The sequence below is a fragment of the Nerophis ophidion genome, linkage group LG01 (assembly GCF_033978795.1).
Source record: "Nerophis ophidion isolate RoL-2023_Sa linkage group LG01, RoL_Noph_v1.0, whole genome shotgun sequence".
NCBI classification, from domain to species: domain Eukaryota; kingdom Metazoa; phylum Chordata; class Actinopteri; order Syngnathiformes; family Syngnathidae; genus Nerophis; species Nerophis ophidion.
This window is the reverse complement of record NC_084611.1, coordinates 7,689,196-7,710,483: the sequence shown is the minus strand read 5'-3', so window position 1 is coordinate 7,710,483 and position 21,288 is coordinate 7,689,196. Positions and strand designations below refer to the sequence as shown.

The window sequence follows — 21,288 nt, the reverse complement described above, 5'->3', positions numbered from 1 at the left end:
AACCACTAATATCACAGTCAAAATGAAAGCTTGTTCCCATAGGCACCATAAACTGTTAATAATGTCTAGACAAAAGTGTATATTATATATACTATTATATATATAGTATTTATATTAGGTGTGTGTGTATTTTGGGTTTATGCATGTGTGTATGTATGTGATTATGTGTATGTATGTGTGTATATATATATATTTATGTATATATATATATATATAAATTGTATATGTGTGTGTATATATGTGTGTGTGTATATATGTGTGTGTTGTGTACATATGTATATATGTAAGTGTGTGTGAATTTAAATGTATTATATATAGACAATATATAGCAGCAACCACTGAACTGAATTATATTATTGTATTATATATTGTAAATATATATAGTATATGTATAGGGGTGGGACCTAATAAGTTGACTTCTTCCCACTCCCTTTTGAGCCAATCTTGACATCTACAAAAGATTAGTCACATGTAATGTTTTCAATGTAGGTGTAAAAATAATTTATATATATATTTCTTTTGTATTTTATGTCATTCTCTTGTTTTGTTTGCATGGCTCAAAATAAACCATTCATTCATTCAAGCGGCAGATCAACTGGTCTAAAAAGGAGGTCTATTTAAAGGCTAGAGTATACAGATGAGTTTTAAGGACACATTAGCGTCTTTCACCGTTGCAAACATCTCATTCAAATCTAATAAACACATCACTGTTGAGCAAGGAAGATACTCAATTGTGCACATTTTTTTTTTTACTTCATCTTTATTTTGATAAAGCCATACAAAACCGCTTTCAAACTATCTTTCAAAAAGGGCAACAATTTGATCATAAAAATAAAACAACATCCATTTTTTGTATTTTTTTTTATGCGGTCATTGGAAAAATATATTAAGTAGTTGCCCGACAATCAACAGTATTTGGACAACGACACATGATGTTGAAACACAACTACTAAACAGTAAAGGTCAACATGAAGATCCACACATGGACGTGTTTACGTACAACAGGAGGTGAAGTCACGTGACGTCACGAAAACCAAACAAACGTAGTCAAACACTCACAAAAAAAGTGGCTCTTCAGAATCCAAGTAAGCATTTAATGTTTCTTCTGCCAGTGAAAGTATGTCTTATGTCTGTATTTATTGTAGGTTTTAAAAATAATTCTTGGTTTAAAGAGGACTCCGGTATAGTGTGCGTATTCCCAGCAAGAAGTCAAATTATAATAATAATAATAAATGTTATTTCTAGCCGCCTTTCTAGACACTGAAGGACGCCGTACATTCGTTAGAAGCAGTGCAACAATAATAAAAAAAATAAAAAAATGGAGTGAAAATGTCTAGTCTCACCTGTGGAAATGTTCCAATAGGGATTTTAGTGAAAGGTATTTCAGATGTATTTATCCGGTCCATCATTAAAGGGGAACATTATCACAATTTCAAAAGGGTTAAAAACAATAAAAATCAGCTCCCAGTGGCTTGTTGTATTTTTTGAAGTTTTTTTCAAAATTTTACCGGTCTCGGAATATCCCTAAATAAAGCTTTAAAGTGCCTTATTTTCGGCTCTCTGCGAAGACACTGGCCATTTCCCTGTGACGTCACACAGTGCTGCCAATGTAAACAAACAATGGGAATACCACAGCAAGATATAGCGACATTAGCTCGGATTCAAACTCGGATTTCAGCGACTTAAGCGATTCAACAGATTACGCATGTATTGAAACAGATGGTTGGAGTATGAAAGTATTGAAGAAGAAACTGAAGCTATTGAGCGAATAGCTATTGACGCTATTCATAGCCATAGCATGGCCGAATAGCTGCGTTAGCATCGCCGGTAAAATGTGCGGACCAAACGATCAGGACTTTCGCATCTTTTGACACTGGAGCAACTTAAATCCGTCGATTGGTAAGTGTTTGTTTCGCATTAAATGTGGGTGGGAGGAAACGTAATATAGTTGCAAATGCATCTACAGGTTATCCATACATCTCTGTACCATGTCTGCTTTAGCACCGCCGGTAAATAGCATGTTAGCATCGATTAGCATAGCATGTTAGCATCGATTAGCTGGCAGTTAACATCAACAAAACTCACCTTTGTGATTTCGTTGACTATTGTTGCAAATGCATCTGCAGGTTATCCATACATCCCTTTGCCATGTCTGCTTTAGCACCGCCGGTAAATAGCATGTTAGCATCGATTAGCTGGCAGTCAACATAAACAAAACTCACCTTTGTGATTTCGTTGACTTTATCGTTGCAAATGCATCTGCAGGTTATCCATACATCTCTGTGCCATGTCTGCTTTAGCACCGCCGGTAAATAGCATGTTAGCATCGATTAGCGTAGCATGTTAGCATCGATTAGCTGGCAGTCAACATCAACAAAACTCACCTCTGTGATTTCGTTGACTATAGTTGCAAATGCATCTGCAGGTTATCCATACATCTCTGTGCCATGTCTGCTTTAGCACCGCCGGTAAATAGCATGTTAGCATCGATTAGCGTAGCATGTTAGCATCGATTAGCTGGCAGTCAACATCAACAAAACTCACCTCTGTGATTTCGTTGACTATCGTTGCAAATGCATCTGCAGGTTATCCATACATCTCTGTGTCATGACTGCCATCGCCGGTAAAATGTGGAGACACTCTGGCACATTCAATGGGGGTCTGGCGGCAGACACTTTGGCATCTTCGGGCCAGTGGTGCAACTTGAATCCCTCCCTGTTAGTGTTGTTACACCCTCCGACAACACACCGACGAGGCATGATGTCTCCAAGGTTCCAAAAAATAGTCAAAAAAACGGAAAATAACAGAGCTGAGACCCGGTGTTAGTAATGTGTTGAAAATGAAAATGGTGGGTGTGTTACCTCGGCGACGTCACATTCTGACGTCATCGCCTCCAGCGCGATAAACAGAAAGGCGTTTAATTCGCCAACATTCACCCATTTAGAGTTCGGAAATCGGTTAAAAAAAATGTATGGTGTTTTTTCTGCACCATCAAGGTATATATTGACGCTTACATAGGTCTGCTGATAATGTTCCCCTTTAAGGGGAAACAAATGTTAAAACAAACACAAAACTAAGGGTGTGATCCACCAGCAGAGAGGGGGCAGTGCTAAAGAAGTGGAACCATCCAGTAGGACAGACTGGTGACTGTTAAAAAAAGATGATACCTAACTTGACAGGAGGCCGCCGTGTCATACACGATCAAAAACTTTATTTATATCGAAGACTAGTCCTTGTTGCGTGTTGAGAGCATTGTTCCTCCACTGGGTGACGTAAGAAAACATGTCAAATGTACAGTAGAGGTACAAAAGTTTGGACACACCTTCTCATTCAATGTGTTGTCTTTATTTTCATGACTATTTACATTGTCACATCAAAAGTATGAGTGAATACATGTAGCGTTATGTACTTAAAGGGGAACATTATCAGCAGACCTATGTAAGCGTCAATATATACCTTGATGGTGCAGAAAAAAGACCATATATTTTTTTCCGAACTCTTAATGGGTGAATTTTGGCGAATTAAACGCCTTTCTGTTAATCGCTCTTTTTGCGATGACGTCAGAACGTGACGTTTCCAAGGTAATACAGCAGCCATTTTCATTTTCAACACATTACAAACACCGGGTCTCAGCTCTGTTATTTTCCATTTTTTCGACTATTTTTTGGAACTTTGGAGACATCATGCCTCGTTGGTGTGTTGTCGGAGGGTGTAACAACACTAACAGGGAGGGATTCAAGTTGCACCACTGGCCCGAAGGTGCGAAAGTGTCTGCCGCCAGACCCCCATTGAATGTACCAAAGTGTCTCCACATTTTCCCAGCGATGACAGACATGGCACAGAGATGTATGGATAACCTGCAGATGCATTTGCAACGATAAATTCAACGAAATCACAAAGGTGAGTTTTGTTGATGTTGACTTATGTGCTAAGCAGACATATTTGATTTCGGCGTGACTGCCAGCTAATCGATGCTATCATGCTATGCTAATCAACGCTAACATGCTATTTACCGGCGGTGCTAAAGCAGACATGGCACAGAGATGTTTGGATAACCTGCAGATGCATTTGCAACTATATTACGTTTCCTTCCACCCACATTTAATGCGAAAAAAAACACTTACCAATCGACGGATTTAAGTTGCTCCAGTGTCAAAAGATGCGAAAGTCCTGATCGTTTGGTCCGCACATTTTACCGGCGATGCTAACGCAGCTATTCGGCCATGCTATGACTATGAATTCGCTCAATAGCTTCAGTTTCTTCTTCAATACTTTCATACTCCAACCATCTGTTTCAATACATGCGTAATCTGTTGAATCGCTTAAGTCGATGAAATCCGAGTTTGAATCCGAGCTAATGTCGCTATATCTTGCTGTGGTATTCCCATTGTTTGTTTACAAACGTCACAGGGAAATGGCCAGTGTCTTCGCAGAGAGCCGAAAATAAGGCACTTTAAAGCTTTTTTTAGGGATATTCCGAGACCAGTAAAATTTTGAAAAAAACTTCAAAAAACACAACAAGCCACTGGGAACTGATTTTTTATTGTTTTTAACCCTTTTGAAATTGTAATAATGTTCCCCTTTAACAATAAAATGTGAAATAACTGAACACATGTTTTGTATTCGAGTTTCTTCAAAATAGCCACCCTTTGATCTGATCGCTGCTTTTCCTTCTCTCCATGAGCTTCAGGAGAAATGTTTTTCACTTCACAGGTGTGCCTTGTCAGGGTTGATAAGTGGACTTTCTGGCTTTATCAATGGGAGTTGGGACCATCAGTTGTGTTGTGAATGAGAAGGTGTGTCCAAACTGATTTGTACTATCAGATAGAACAGGGGTAGGGAACCTATGGCTCTCGAGCCAAATGTGGCTCTTTTGATGACTGCATCTGGCTCTCAAGATGAATCTTAGCTGACGTTAATTAACACGATAAGAAATTAATCATTCCACTGGTAATCACAGTGTTAAAAATAACGTTCAAAATATAAAACATTCTACCGCACCTGTCCATGAAGTCGAATTAATGGTCAAAAGTATTTTATTTATTATTGGTTAGCTTCAGAATAACGATGTTATTAAAAAGAATAAGAGATGTGCGCATTTAGTTGTTGTAGTCAGGGGAAAGTCCAAATGAAAGCGGAGGTGTAGAATTCTCTTGTCAGAGCGTGGGACGACACTAGACAAGGGTACAGGTCTACAGGTGTCTCCTCATTGAGCTAAATTGAATCCTGTCCCTGTTTAATTCCTTGCTTCTTGTCTGTTTCATAGATGTCATCAGTGTTTGAACCGGTGTTAAAAATATTATACGGCTCTCACGGAAATACATTTTTATAGTATTTGGCTTTCATGGCTCACTCAGCCAAAAAGGTTCCCGACCCCTGAGATAGAATTTGATGTTTGTGGAGGGGTTTGAGAATGTGGTCGCGTATTATGCTTTTATGCTCAGGATGCCACCCGAACGCATCCCTAGGGAGGTGTTTAGGGCACGTCCGACCGGCAGGAGGCCACGGGGAAGACCCAGGACACGTTGGGAAGACTATGTCTCCTGGCTGGCCTGGGAACGCCTCGGGATCCCCTGGGAAGAGCGAGACGAAGCAGAAAAAAATGGATGGATGGATGGTAATGGGTAGCAGAGCAGGGGTGTTGGCTTATAGTTCAACAGATCTTTTTTTCTTTCCATTGTTAAGTACCGCTATCAATCAGACGGGCACATTTCCAGAAGGATGGAACCGTCTTTGTGTCCAGGGGGGGGGGGATCGCCAGCACACAGTTTTTTAAGTGCAGTTGCTGGGATTCCATCAGGTCTATTAGTCTTTAAAGTGTCAGAAGAACACAATTTTATACCGGCATTTATAGAATGATTTGGTTTTTGGAGATTATTTTGTACACCGAGTCATGTAGACACAAAACATGAACACCAGGCGACCCCGAAGGTTTAGTTTCAAGCTTCAGATACAATAAAGGCATGGTGCAAGTAGGAGATAAGATTATGTTCCAGATAGTTCCACTTTGTACAAATATTCAGATATTTTTGAAAGAAGCAGGGAACTTATTTTGAGGAGGCCGTTGGTTTGTCTCGCAACACTCCACAAACTAAACAGCTAGTTGGTTATTCTCCCGTGTGAGTTTAACTGGTTTTTACTGCATTATGACGGACTCTCTCACCACAAACCGGACAGCTAAATGTTTTTCCTTCTGTGTGTTCTCATGTGTTGAGTCAATTTGCACTTTTTAGGAAAGCCTTTGCGACAAACTGAGCAGTTCATCAGTTTTTCTGCTGCGTGCGCTCGTAGGTGTTTGGTCAAACTGCTCCTTTGAGAAAAGCTTTTGCCACAAACGGAACAATGAAAGGTTTTTTTGCCTCTGTGCGTTTTCGCATGCTTGGTCAAGTGACACTTTTGAGTGAAGCTTTGGTAACAGACTGAGCAGTCAAGTGCTTTTTCATCGGTGTGCGTTCTCATGTGTTGAGTCAAATAGTTTTTCAAAGAAAAGCTTTTGCCGCAAACTGAACAATTAAATGGTCTTTCTCCCGTGTGCGTTCCCATGTGTTGAGTCAAACTGCTCTTTTGGGTATAACTTTTACAACAAACTGTGCAACTAAATGGTTTTTCTCCTGTGTGTGTCCTCATGTGTTGCGTCAAGTAATTTTTCAGAGAAAACCTTTTGCCACAAACTGCGCAATCGAACAGTTTTTCTCCAGTGTGTGTTCTTATGTGTCCAGTCAAACTGTTCTTTTGCGTAAAGCTTTTATAACAAAAGGAGCATTTAAATTTTCTTTCTCCCGTGTGTGTTCTCATGTGATGAGTCAAATAATTTCTAAGGGAGAATCTTTTGCCACAAACCAAACACCGAAATGTTTTTTCTCCTGTGTGTATTCCCGTGTGTTGCGTCAAACTACTCTTCTGAGTAAAGCTTTTACAGCAAACCGAGCATTTAAATGGCTTTTCACCTGTGTGTGTTCTCATGTGTTGGGTCAAATAATTCTTCATGGAAAAGTTTTTAGCACAAATTGAACAATTGAAAGGTTTTTCTCCTGTATGTCTTCTCATGTGTTGAGTCAAACTGCTCTTTTGAGTAAAGCTTTTACTGCAAACTGAACATTTAAATGGTTTTTCTCCTGTGTGTGTTTTTACGTGATTTGCCAAATTGCTCCTGTGACTAAAAATTTTAGCACAAACTGAGCAGCTCAAACATGTTTTACCTCTCTTCCCTTTAGGGTATTCAGAGTGCTTGTTGTCAGTGTGAGTCTTTATATCACCTTCAGAGTCTGTATCGCTGCTCAAAGGTACTTCAACTTCGTCTTCAGCCTCAGTTTCTGATAGTGGAGCTAAGAGGTTGTCCATTTGTGGTTCCTCTTCATCATCTTCAATCTTCACAGAGACAACAGTCAGTGGCAACTTGGATAGATCAGCTTCCTGTGGTCCGAGATGACAATCTCCCTCCTGAGTGATCCAGAGTTCCTCCTCTTCCTCCTTAATGTGGGGTGGCTGTGGAGTCTTCTGCTTCAAAGAGGAGGTCCCTCCTGCCAACTGAGGGGAAAGTTTTTCTTGACGACCAATCAGCGGCTGGACGTCTGAGGAACACAAACCCACTTTAGCTCAGACATTGGCCATGAGATGTTTCTCCTGGAACTCGCTACCCACTTTATCTTTGTGTTTATTTGTTTTATGTCGACCACAGTGCTTAGCAGAGCTCAGTGATGCAACGGATTGTATTATTCTACAGTGCAATAACAGTACTGAAATGAAGGTTAAAAGGGCATGAAACGGGGCTTTAAAAAAATACAAAAAAATAATAAATAAACTGAGTTACTTTTGAAATAAAGCAACTATTAACTGTAACTAGTTACTGGTTTTCAGTAACTAACCCAACACTGGCTACGAGTGTTTCGAACAGCACAAACTCAGCGAGACTAAATAAAAGAAAGCAATTGAGAGCAAAACCTAAAAAAGTTCAGCTTTAACCAAAGGCAGCAATCATGAATAAATCTTTCATAACATACACAATGTTGACATCTACAGTTAGATTTGGATAAAGACGGGGAAAAACATGCGTTCTGCAACTGCAACAACAAAGTGGTCATCTTAAGGGCCAAGTTAAATCATGAAATGTAAACTTCCATCCATCCATCCATCATCTTCCGCTTATCCGAGGTCGGGTCGCGGGGGCAGCAGCCTAAGCAGGGAAGCCCAGACTTCCCTCTCTCCAGCCACTTCGTCTAGCTCTTCCCGGGGGATCCTGAGGCGTTCCCAGGCCAGCCGGGAGACATAGTCTTCCCAACGTGTCCTGGGTCTTCCCCGTGGCCTCCTACCGGTTGGACGTGCCCTAAACACCTCCCTAGGGAGGCGTTCGGGTGGCATCCTGACCAGATGCCCGAACATCCTCATCTGGCTCCTCTCCATGTGAAGGAGCAGCGGCTTTACTTTGAGTTCCTCCCGGATGGCAGAGCTTCTCACCCTATCTCTAAGGGAGAGACCTGGAAACTCATTTGGGCCGCTTGTACCCGTGATCTTATCCTTTCGGTCATGACCCAAAGCTCATGACCATAGGTGAGGATGGGAACGTAGATCGACCGGTAAATTGACAGCTTTGCCTTCCGGCTCAGCTCCTTCTTCACCTCAACGGATCGATACAACGTCCGCATTACTGAAGACGCCGCACCGATCCGCCTGTCGATCTCACGATCCACTCTTCCCTCACTCGTGAACAAGACTACTAGGTACTTGAACTCCTCCACTTGGGGCAGGGTGTTCTCCCCAACCCGGAGATGGCACTCCACCCTTTTCCGGGCGAGAACCATGGACTCGGACTTGGAGGTGCTGATTCTCATTCCGGTCGCTTCACACTCGGCTGCGAACCGATCCAGTGAGAGCTGAAGATCCCGGCCAGATGAAGCCATCAGGACTACGTCATCTGCAAAAAGCAGAGACCTAATCCCGCAGCAGAAGACTCCACAGCCACTTATGATGCATATTTGTCCAGGAGATTCTTGATATGGGTCGGGGAGGAGACCCTGACCCAAGTGGAGGAGTTCAAGTACCGAGGAGTCTTGTTCACGAGTGAGGGAAGAGTGGATCGTGTAATCGACAGGCGGATTGGTGCGGCGTCTTCAGTAATAAGAACGCTGTATTGATCCGTTGTGGTGAAGAAGGAGCTGAGCCGGAAGGCAAAGCTCTCAATTTACCGGTCGATCTACGTTCCCATCCTCACCTATGGTCATGAGCTTTGGGTCATGACCGAAAAGACAAGATCACGGGTACAAGCGGCCCAAATGAGTTTCCTCCGCCGTGTGGCGGGTCTCTCCCTTAGAGATAGGGTGAGAAGCTCTGCCATCCGGGAGGAACTCAAAGTGAAGCCGCTGCTCCTTCACATCAAGAGGAGTCAGATGAGGTGGTTCTGACATCTGATCAGGATGCCACCCGAACGCCTCCCTAGGGATGTGTTTAGGGCACGTCCGACCAGTAGGAGGCCACGGGGAAGACCCAGGACACGTTGGGAAGACTATGTCTCCCGGCTGGCCTGGGAACGCTTCGAGATCCCCCGGGTAGAGCTAGACGAAGTGGCTGTGGAGAGGAAAGTCTCGGGTTCCCTGCTTAGGCTGCTTCCCTCGCAACCAGACCTCGGATAAGCAGAGATGGATAGATGGATGGATGGATTCTTGATACCAATGTCCTTGACCCAGCCACACAAAAAGAAGCTGTAGATATCCACAATTTTCCAAATGTTTATCTGATTTGTCATGTAGAATGATGTCTGGAGCACAATAGTTCGACATGCTTACACTGAGAAGAATGCTGTATGCTTTTTTAGAGCTTACCGCACCCCTAATCACACAGCACCCCTCTGGGTGATGTTCAAAAACAGAGAGCTTGCGCAAACTACAGATTGCATATAAGGACTGTCTTAGAATCCTACTCGGAAGGTCCAGGGGTAGTAGTGCCAGCAACCTTTTTTTGTGATCTAGGGATAAACACATTTCACACCACCCAGAGAAAACTGATGTTTAAATGTTTTTGTAGACTGCAGGGGTCCGAGAATGATCTTATTTTAAAGATCATTCTCGGACCAACGATAACCAATCATATGTGTAGTTCTGTTAGGTACCAATCGTATATATAGAAACACTGGTATCTGTGCCTTTTATAGAATGTGTAGACACATTTTTAAAGTATATATTTTTTATTTATTTGTTTGTTTGTTACGACCGGGTCGCATGGTGATGTGGGGTTTGTTCCCCCAGGATGCAAACGGACGACTGCTGACAGGACTTGCAGATAGGAACATGATTTAATAGAAAAATAACACTAAACAGGTACAAAACAGAAATCGAACCGACGAAACAAGGTGCCCGATCGCACCGGAAGCTAAGGCTACAACTTAGCACAGACTAGAGATCACGAGCAGAGCTAGGAGACAGGCAAAAACTTACGTAACAGTAGCAAGACGCAAACAAAGAAGCCAGACCGACTGACTGGCAAAAGCAGGCTTAAATAACGTCTGTGATCACACAAGCGACCGGTAAAATTAATAAGTATCTGTGGTAACCAGCTCAGAGGTGCACAAACAGGAACTAAAGGAGTCCACAACAAACAGAAAACACAAGTGACTCGAAAAACTCAGACTATGATCCGGGCAGTGGATCATAACATTATTGCTGCTTTTATTTATTTACCAAAAGCCTTTTTACTGAATTTGCACAAACACTGGTTTTAATATTATGTGATAATGCCTCATACTGTATTTTTTTGTTTTATGTACTGCAGTGTTTTTTTCAACCACTGTGCCGCAGCACACTAGTGTACCGTGAGATACAGTCTGGTGTGCTGTGGAAGATTATGTAATTTCACCTATTTGGGTTAAAAACTATGTTTTGCAAACCAAGAATTATAATCCACAAAATGTGTTGTTGTTGGGTGCCTGTGCTGTCAGAGTAACCGTGTAATACTCTTACATATCAGTAGGTGGCAGCAGGTAGCTATTTGCTTTGTAGATGTCGGGAACACGTGTCGTGATCACAATATGCAGACGACAGCGGGGGGCAGGGTGCAGGTAAAACAAAAGGCAAGTGCCGCTAAGAAACGGTATTAAAGCTTAGGGACGGCTACGCAAATCAAAGCTAAAACTGAACTGGCTGCAAAGTAAACAAAAACAGAATGCTGGACGACAGCAAAGACTTCCAGCTTGTGGAGCAGACAGTGTCCACAAAGTACATCCGTACATGACATGACAATCAACAACACAATAGGAGGGCAAGACAAGAACTAAAACAGTACGGAGAGGAAAACACCAACAAACTCTAAATAAGTCAGGGCGGATGTGACAGGTGGTGACAGTACACCTTCTGAGAGACAAGAGCTATATTGATGGTTATGGTTTGAATTCATATCCAACGATTGCGAGAACGACTTTTTACTGTCAATATCAACTGCTGAGTTTCATTTTTCAATGTTTTCTGCTGGTGGTGTGCCTCGGGATTTTTTCAATGAAAAAAATGTGCCTTGGCGCCGAAAAGGTTGAAAAACAGTGATGTACTGTATGCGATTGTATGTTACTTGGACGTTGGAGTCAGCAATAAAGCTTGATCGATTGATTGAACACGACTGACGGATAATCAATCAATCAATGTTTACTTATATAGCCCTAAATCAAAAATGTCTCGAGGGGCTGCACAAGCCACAACGACATCCGCGGCTCAACCCCCACATCAGGGCAAGGAAAAACTCAACCCCTTGGGACAATGAGACACCTTGGAGGGGACTGCAGACTCTCCCCAAATTATAACAAACACCTCCCAGTCAACTACTAGCAACATCACTATGAGCCCGTTGACGTTTTAGAAACATAAGCGGCAGCTCAGCTCGCTCGCAGTCCTTGAGATGAAGGCCAATTAGCTTTTAGCGTAACATTGGCTCATTTTGCGGTGTGTGTGCGTGTGTTACAAACAGCAAAGCCCTGTCTGTCTGAGAGAAAGACAAGCATTAATAACCTACAGTTAATAACTAAGTTATTTCACTTTACCTGTGTATGTGTTGAAGCAGTAAAATAGGACATTATGTTAAATAAAGAGTTTATGTCTCTCATAGTTGATATAATAATGTAAGTGCACCATAAAGCCTACATGAACTCCATGGTGTTCAGGAATGAATAGTTTCTCCTATTGCAGTATTTTTTCAGCTATAGTTACATTAATCATTAGTAATGTAGCAGCTTAGTTTTGAATGGCAGGGTCCCTGCTATCACATGTTGATAAAAATATAACATTTACATAATTAAAATCAACCACAGGCTTCCCAAATGCTGTAATAAATTAAGCATGATGAGTTGATCATACGTCAGCATGTGGCCCCACTTAACTCTTTTTTTAAAAACGCTTATTGCAAACGCTTACTTACAGTAAATCATTAATTTGACTTTGTAAGTCATTATTTTGACATAGAAAGCCATTATTTTGTCATTATTTTGACTTAATATATTACTAAGTCATAATAATGACGTACTTAGTATCTCAGGGAAAACACAACCAAAAGCGGAAAACACAACCAAAAGCTGTAGGCTTCTTCGTGCGACAAAGCCGGCCTACTTCACCGCAGTCTGTAGTCTATTGCCTCGCAGGCTGTGGTGGCAGCGACGAGGTGGAGACATGATGGCGACAGGCCGAGTTACAACGATCCTTACACCCACCAACCCTCCTTCCCCGATCCCCTCGAGTCACCATGTTAACTAACAAATTTTCTGGGGGAAATGCTGATACTACATACAGTATCTATAAAGTATTATCCCACATTTCATGTTTTGTTTGTGCACAGCTGGCAGCGTATATAAACTGTAGTTGTGATAACAGGCGTGTATCATGTATTATGATGGATGGACATTTGTTCCCTTTGTCAGGCTGGCCAGGGACATTTTTTTCCAGTTGCTTTTCGGTAAGCACGACATTTATGTCTGCATAGCTATTTGTACATTTGCAGTGTCGCGTCACGCCAACCTCACTTTCTCGGCTTCCGTCTGCTCCAATGTTTCACACTCTCCTTTGATCACTTCTATAAGCAGAAGTTCATCCTCCGTATGTTCAGCTTCAAAAAGTTAAAGTTTGTGAATCTTCATTTGTCCAAAAGTAGTTGTCTTTGTTGTCTATCATCAAGTCTGCTATGATTAGAAAAAATACACACGTTTGCTTCCGGAAGTAGGAACACACATTTGTTGCCGGAAGTGCTTTGACATGGCGACAGAAATAAATGCGTCGAGGAAAAAAGTTCCGGTATTGCTTAAAGGGGAACATTATCACAATTTCAAAAGGGTTAAAAACAATAAAAAATCACTTCCCAGTGGCTTGTTTTATTTTTTGAAGTTTTTTTCAAAATTTTACACCTCCCGGAATATCCCGAAAAACTGCTTCAAAGTGCCTGATTTTCACCATCGCTATATCCACCCGTCCATTTCCCTGTGACGTCATACAGGGCTGCCAATACAAACAACATGGCTACCACAGCAAGATATAGCGACATTAGCTCGGATTTCAGCGGTTTAAGCGATTCAACAGATTACGCATGTATTGAAACAGATGGTCGGAGTATGGAGGCAGATAGCGAAAACGAAATTGAAGAAGAAATTGAAGCTGTTGAGCGAATAGCTATTGACGCTATTCGGCCATAGCATAGGTGTACCTAATGAAGTGGCCCATAGCATGGCTGCCTTAATAACATCGCCGGTAAAATGTGCGGACCAAACCATCAGGACTTTCGCATCTTGTGACACTGGAGCAACTTAAATCCCTCGATTGGTAAGTGTTTGTTTCGCATTAAATGTGTGTATCTAGTTTCAAATGTACATACAGCTAGCGTAAATAGCATGTTAGCATCGATTAGCTGACAGTCATGCCGTGACCAAATATGTCTGATTAGCACATAAGTCAACAACATCAACAAAACTCACCTTTGTGATTTCGTTGACTTAATCGTTGCAAATGCATCTGCAGGTTATCCATACATCTCTGTGCCATGTCTGTCTTAGCATCGCTGGCAGACACTCTGGCAAATTCAATGGGGGTCTGGCGGAAGATTTCTTGCCAGTGGTGCAACTTGAATCCCTCCCTGTTAGTGTTGTTACACCCTCCGACAACACACCGACGAGGCATGATGTCTCCAAGGTTCCAAAAAATAGTCGAAAAAACGGAAAATAACAGAGCTGAGACCCGGTGTTTGTAATGTGAAAATGAAAATGGCGGGTGTGTTACCTCGGTGACGTCACGTTCTGACGTTATCGCTAAAAGACCGATAAACAGAAAGGCGTTTAATTTCCCAAGATTCACCCATTTAGAGTTCGGAAATCGGTTAAAAAATAGATGGTCTTTTTTCTGCACCATCAAGGTATATATTGACGCTTACATAGGTTTGGTGATAATGTTCCCCTTTAAACTGACCAAGATACAGTAAATATTGTACATATTACATATTGTTATGAAGGTGTCTGTTACTACATTATATAATATACTTGCAGTGTGTGTATAAAACAAAGATTTTAAGTTATTTTAGAGGGCTTCGAAGGCTAAAATTGAGACGCCCATTAGAGTTTCTTATTATCTTTAGAATACTAGCCCAAAATGCGATGGGTGTAAGTTCTATGGATGCGACGCGGTCTCACATGTTTTGGTCCTGTCCAAGCCCAGAAACTTTTTAGCGAGACATTTCTGAATCCCTATCAACCATTACCGTAAATAAAATCGCTCCAGATCCATAGATTTTTTTGTTTGGACTTTCACCAGTTGGGTTGCTAATACCAACTGGTGGACACGAGATCAATCAATCAATCAATGTTTACTTATATAGCCCTAAATCACTAGTGTCTCAAAGGGCTGCACAAACCACTACGACATCCTCGGTAGGCCCACATAAGGGCAAGGAAAACTCACACCCAGTGGGACATCGCTGACAATGATGACTATGAGAACCTTGGAGAGGAGGAAAGCAATGGATGTCGAGCGGGTCTAACATGATACTGTGAAAGTTCAATCCATAATGGATCCAACACAGTCGCGAGAGTCCAGTCCAAAGCGGATCCAACACAGCAGCGAGAGTCCCGTTCACAGCGGAGCCAGCAGGAAACCATCCCAAGCGGAGGCGGATCAGCAGCGCAGAGATGTCCCCAGCCGATACACAGGCGAGCAGTACATGGCCACCGGATCGGACCGGACCCCCTCCACAAGGGAGAGTGGGACATAGGAGAAAAAGAAAAGAAACGGCAGATCAACTGGTCTAAAAAGGGAGTCTATTTAAAGGCTAGAGTATACAAATGAGTTTTAAGGTGAGACTTAAATGCTTCTACTGAGGTGGCATCTCGAACTGTTACCGGGAGGGCATTCCAGAGTACTGGAGCCGGGAATGAAAAAGCTCTATAGCCCGCAGACTTTTTTTGGGCTTTGGGAATCACTAATAAGCCGGAGTCCTTTGAAGGCAGATTTCTTGCCGGGACATATGGTACAATACAATCGGCAAGATAGGATGGAGCTAGACCGTGTAGTATTTTATACGTAAGTAGTAAAACCTTAAAGTCACATCTTAAGTGCACAGGAAGCCAGTGCAGGTGAGCCAGTACAGGTATATATGTATGTATATATGTATATAAAGGTATATACAGTATAGGTATATATGTATGTATATATGTATATAAAGGTATATACAGTATAGGTATATATGTATGTATATATGTATATAAAGGTATATACAGTATAGGTATATATGTATGTATATATGTATATAAAGGTATATACAGTACAGGTATATATGTATGTATATATGTATATAAAGGTATATACAGTATAGGTATATATGTATGTATATATGTATATAAAGGTATATACAGTACAGGCGTAATGTGATCAAACTTTCTTGTTCTTGTCAAAAGTCTAGCAGCCGCATTTTGTACCAACTGTAATCTTTTAATGCTAGACATGGGGAGACCCGAAAATAATACGTTACAGTAGTCGAGGCGAGACGTAACAAACGCATGGATAATGATCTCGGCGTCTTTAATGGACAGAATGGAGCGAATTTTAGCGATATTACGGAGATGAAAGAAGGCCGTTTTAGTAACGCTTTTAATGTGTGCCTCAAAGGAGAGAGTTGGGTCAAAGATAATACCCAGATTCTTTACCGTGTCGCCTTGTTTAATTGTTTGGTTGTCAAATGTTAGAGTTGTATTATTAAATAGAGTTCGGTGTCTAGCAGGACCGATAATCAGCATTTCCGTTTTTTTGGCGTTGAGTTGCAAAAAGTTAGCGGACATCCATTGTTTAATTCCATTAAGACACGCCTCCAGCTGACTACAATCCGGCGTGTTGGTCAGCTTTAGGGGCATGTAGAGTTGGGTGTCATCAGCATAACAGTGAAAGCTAACACCGTATTTGCGTATGATAATATAATTTAGCACAATACTGGCACGTTGTTTGATTCTCCACCCACAATTTCTCATTGGACAAAGGACATTTGACTAAATCTTGAATTAAGGATTTGTACCGCGTGGTTCTGAACACATTTTTTTTTTTTTTACTTAATAGCCTTTTAATACAGGAAAAATAGTGTTTTCATTTTTGTTATTCCTCCAATTCTTTTTTTTACCAATTCCTAACATTTTTGATGTGCCATTGGCTGCTGCTGTATGACCGGGATTCTGACGAATGATAGTTTTATGATTGTGCTGTCGCCATCAATGTGAATTGTGATGAAAAAAATGACCATTTTAGTTAAGATGAGCTAGCTATGTAAAGCAGGGGTGTCAAACTCAAAAACAGGGCGGGCCAAAATTTAAAACTGAACGAAGCCGTGGGCCGAGGTTGAACAAATGAACCTTTTAATAGGGACCCAAAAAAGTTTTGCATTAAATATTGACCAAGCAAGGCTTATATAACTTTATAGCGACATGCAAAATCGAGTTTAAAATAATAATAATTAAAAAATATCAATGGCATATCTAATAAAATAAAAATACAAATTGAATGGCTCTTTTCGGCAGGGGGTTTGAGTTGAGGCGTGGTTTGGTGGTAGCGGGGGTGTATATTGTAGCGTCCCGGAAGAGTTAGTGATGCAAGGGGTTCTGGGCATTTGTTCGGTTGTGTTTATGTTGTGTTACGGTGCGGATGTTCTCCCGAAATGTTGTTTGCTGTGGGTTCACCGTGTGGCGTTAATTTGTAACAGTGTTAAAGTTGTTTATACGGCCACCCTCAGTGTGACCTGTATGGCTGTTGACCAAGTATGCATTGCATACACTTGTGTGTGTGTATAAGCCGCATATATTATGTGAGTGGGCCGGCACGCTGTTTGTATGGAGGAAAAGCGGACGTGACGACATGTAGAGAACACCAAAGGCAGTGCTTTTACGGCCCGCCCCCAATATTATTGTCCAGGTGGAAATCGGGAAAAATTCGGGAGGGGCGCTGAACTTCGGGAGTCTCCCAGGAAAATCGGGAGGGTTGACGAGTATGAGTATTAGTGGTGAATGCGGTGTTACAGCGGCGGGCCAGTTCTAATGTTAATTTGATATTGCCTCAAGGGCCACATTTGGCCCGCGGGCCAGAGTTTGACACCCATGATGTAAAGCCTTTGTAGAGCTTAAGGTGTTACGTGGAGTGACTGTGTGGGAGGATGAGAGGGTTATTTGAGGGTGGTGGGAGGTTACCCACATATGCAGTCCTCTCCAAGGTTTCTCATAGTCATTCACATCGATGTCCCACTGGGGTGAGTTTTTCCTTGCCCTGATGTGGACTCTGTACCACGGATGTCATTGTGGCTTGTGCAGCCCTTTGAGACACTTGTGATTTAGGGCTATATAAATAAACATTGATTGATAAACATTGAGTGTAGAAAAGGGTTTCGGGTATTGTATGTTATTTAAAATTATTAAACAAAAATAAATAAAAGAAAGGCCGTTACTGCAAATACTATTCAAAGTTTTGCCTTGTGCTTTTTATATGTATTACAAATTCGAGATAGCGTGTCCACCCTGAGATCGGCAGGTTGTGAGTTCAAACCTCGGCTCAGTCAAACCAAACACTATAAAAATGGGACCTATTACCTCCCTGCTTGGCACTCAGCCTCAAGGGTAGGAATTGGGGGTTAAATCACCAAAAATGATTCCCGGCCGCGGCCACCGCTGCTGCTCACTGCTCCCCTCACCTCCCAGGGGTGAACAAGTAGATGGGTCAAATGCCGAGGACACATTTCACCAAACCTAGTGTGTGTGTGACAATCATTGCTGCTTGAACTTTATTTTAATAAGCTCAATAGATAAAATAAAAAATGATTAGCACTTTTAGACCAGTTGATCTGCCGTTTCTTTTCTGCTCTGCCCCCCTTTTCTTGGTGGATGGGGGGGCACAGGTTCGGTGGCTGTCCAAAGTCGGGACCCGGGGTGGACCGCTCGCCCGTGCATTGGTTGGGGACATCTCTGCGCTGCTGACCTGTCTCCGCTCGGGATGGTCTCCTGCTGGCCCCACTGTGGACTGGACTCTCTCTATTACGTTAGATCCACTATGGACTGGACTCTCACTATTATGTTGGGTCCACTATGGACTGGACTCTCACTTTTATGTATATCCACTATGGACTGGACTCTCACTATTATGTTAGATCCACTATGGACTGGACTCTCACTATAATGTTAGATCCACTATGGACTGGACTCTCACTATTATGTTAGATCCACTATGGACTGGACTCTCACGATTATGTTATATCCACTATGGACTGGACTCTCGCACTTTTATGTTAGATCCACTATGTACTGGACTCTCACTATTATGTTAGATCCAATATGGACTGGACTCTCACACTATTATGTTAGATTCACTATGGACTGGACTCTCACTATTATGTTAGATCCACTATGGACTGGACTCTCACTATTATGTTAAATCCACAATGGACTGGACTCTCACTATAATGTTGGATCCACTATGGACTGGACTCTCTCTATTATGTTAGATCCACTATGGACTGGACTCTCACTATTATGTTAGATCCACTATGGACTGGACTCCCACTATTATGTTAAATCCACAATGGACTGGACTCTCACTATTATGTTAGATCCACTATGGACTGGACTCTCTCTATTATGTTAGATCCACTATGGACTGGACTCTCTCTATTATGTTAGATCCACTATGGACTGGACTCTCACAATATTATGTTAGATCCACTATGGACTGGACTCTCACTTTTATGTATATCCACTATGGACTGGACTCTCACTATTATGTTAGATCCACTATGGACTGGACTCTCACAATATTATGCTAGATCCACAATGGACTGGACTCTCACACTATTATGTTAGATCCACTATGGACTGGACTCTCACACTATTATGTTAGATCCACTATGGACTGGACTCTCACTATTATGTTAGATCCACTATGGACTGGACTCTCACGATTATGTTATATCCACTATGGACTGGACTCTCGCACTTTTATGTTAGATCCACTATGGACTGGACTCTCACTATTATGTTAGATCCAATATGGACTGGACTCTCACACTATTATGTTAGATTCACTATGGACTGGACTCTCACTATTATGTTAGATCCACTATGGACTGGACTCTCACTATTATGTTAAATCCACAATGGACTGGACTCTCACTATAATGTTGGATCCACTATGGACTGGACTCTCACTATTATGTTAGATCCACTATGGACTGGACTCTCACTATTATGTTAGATCCACTATGGACTGGACTCTCACTATTATGTTAGATCCACTATGGACTGGACTCTCACTATTATGTTAGATCCACTATGGACTGGACTCTCACAATATTATGTTAGATCCACTATGGACTGGACTCTCACAATATTATGTTAGATCCACTATGGACTGGACTCTCACTATTATGTTCGATCCACTATGGACTGGTCTCTCACAATATTATGTTAGATCCACTATGGACTGGACTCTCACTATTATGTTAGATCCACTATGGACTGGACTCTCACTATTATGTTAGATCCACTATGGACTGGACTCTCACTATTATGTTAGATCCACTATGGACTGGACTCTCACTATTATGTTAGATCCACTATGGACTGGACTCTCACAATATTATGTTAGATCCACTAGACGTCCACTGCACCAGTCGCCCAGGGGAGGGGTCCCCACATCTGTGGTCCCCTCCAAGGTTTCTCATTGTCCCACTGGGTTGAGATTTCTTTGCCCTGATGTGGGGTCTAAGCCGAGGATGTCGTAGTGGTTTGTGCAGCCCTTTGAGACACTCGTGATTTAGGGCTATATAAAGAAACATTGATTGATTGATAGAACATTGGTGTTCATTTCGTGTATGTCCATAATTTACAGCAAAAATATGACACTGCGATATCATCAATATATAAAATGAATTATTAATTCATTCATTTCCTACCGCTTATTCCCTTACGGCGTCGCGGGGGGCGCTGGCGCCTATCTCAGCTACAATCGGGCGGAAGGCAGGGTACACCCTGGACAAGTCGCCACCTCATCGCAGGGCCAACACAGATAGACAGACAACATTCACACACTAGGGACCATTTAGTGTTGCCAATCAACCTATCCCCAGGTGCATGTCTTTGGAAGTGGGAGGAAGCCGGAGTACCCGGAGGGAACTCACGCAGTCACGGGGAGAACATGCAAACTCCACACAGAAAGATCCTCAGCCTGGAATTGAACCCAGGACTGCAGGACCTTCGTATTGTGAGGCAGACGCACTAACCCCTCTGCCACCGTGAAGTCCATCAAGATAATAATCTCTGTCCATATTGCAAAGACAAATTATAGTTTGCACAGAAATTGTAAAAATGTTTTATGATTTGTATACAAAAAACCCTTTGGGTCAAATTGCGAACAAAAACTGAAGTACTACTGTTTTGAGTCCTCAGTTATTAAGAAAGAAATAACTTGTTTTTTGGAGAAAAATACAACGACAATTTGACTTTTTGTCCGTGGGACCCGTTTTCAACTTTGTATTAAAAGAAAAATGATACAATTAATGCATTTTTCAAACTGAGACTCACTGGCTTTGGCTCATTTTCTGTGAAGAACATACATCAGAATACATATTTAATGACCACACACCATACACCCCCCCCCCCCACCCCCCGACACATTTCTGTTACATATAAGATGTAATAGAAGTGTGGAAATTGATGTTCTGTGTACACACACAAACCCCCCCCACACACACACACAGCACGCCTAGACAGGAGGAGGTCAGAGTGTAGGTACACAGAACATCAGAGGGTCAAATGTGCGAGAA

General features: G+C 41.9%; 2 protein-coding genes across 2 annotated transcripts in view; one reads left to right on the top strand and one right to left on the bottom strand.

The window, feature by feature from the left end:
* The window catches only part of LOC133538135 (gastrula zinc finger protein XlCGF26.1-like), a 263,415-nt gene that overhangs the window by 155,926 nt on the left and 86,201 nt on the right, over positions 1–21,288 (top strand). The window lies entirely within an intron of this gene.
* LOC133564544 (gastrula zinc finger protein XlCGF57.1-like) overlaps positions 3,324–21,288 on the bottom strand; it is a 19,540-nt gene continuing 1,575 nt past the window's right edge. Inside the window, exon 2 of the mRNA XM_061919287.1 lies at positions 3,324–7,571. Coding sequence (XP_061775271.1) covers positions 6,178–7,571 — 1,394 coding nt within the window. The 3' untranslated portion in view covers positions 3,324–6,177. The remainder of the gene's footprint in view (positions 7,572–21,288) is intronic.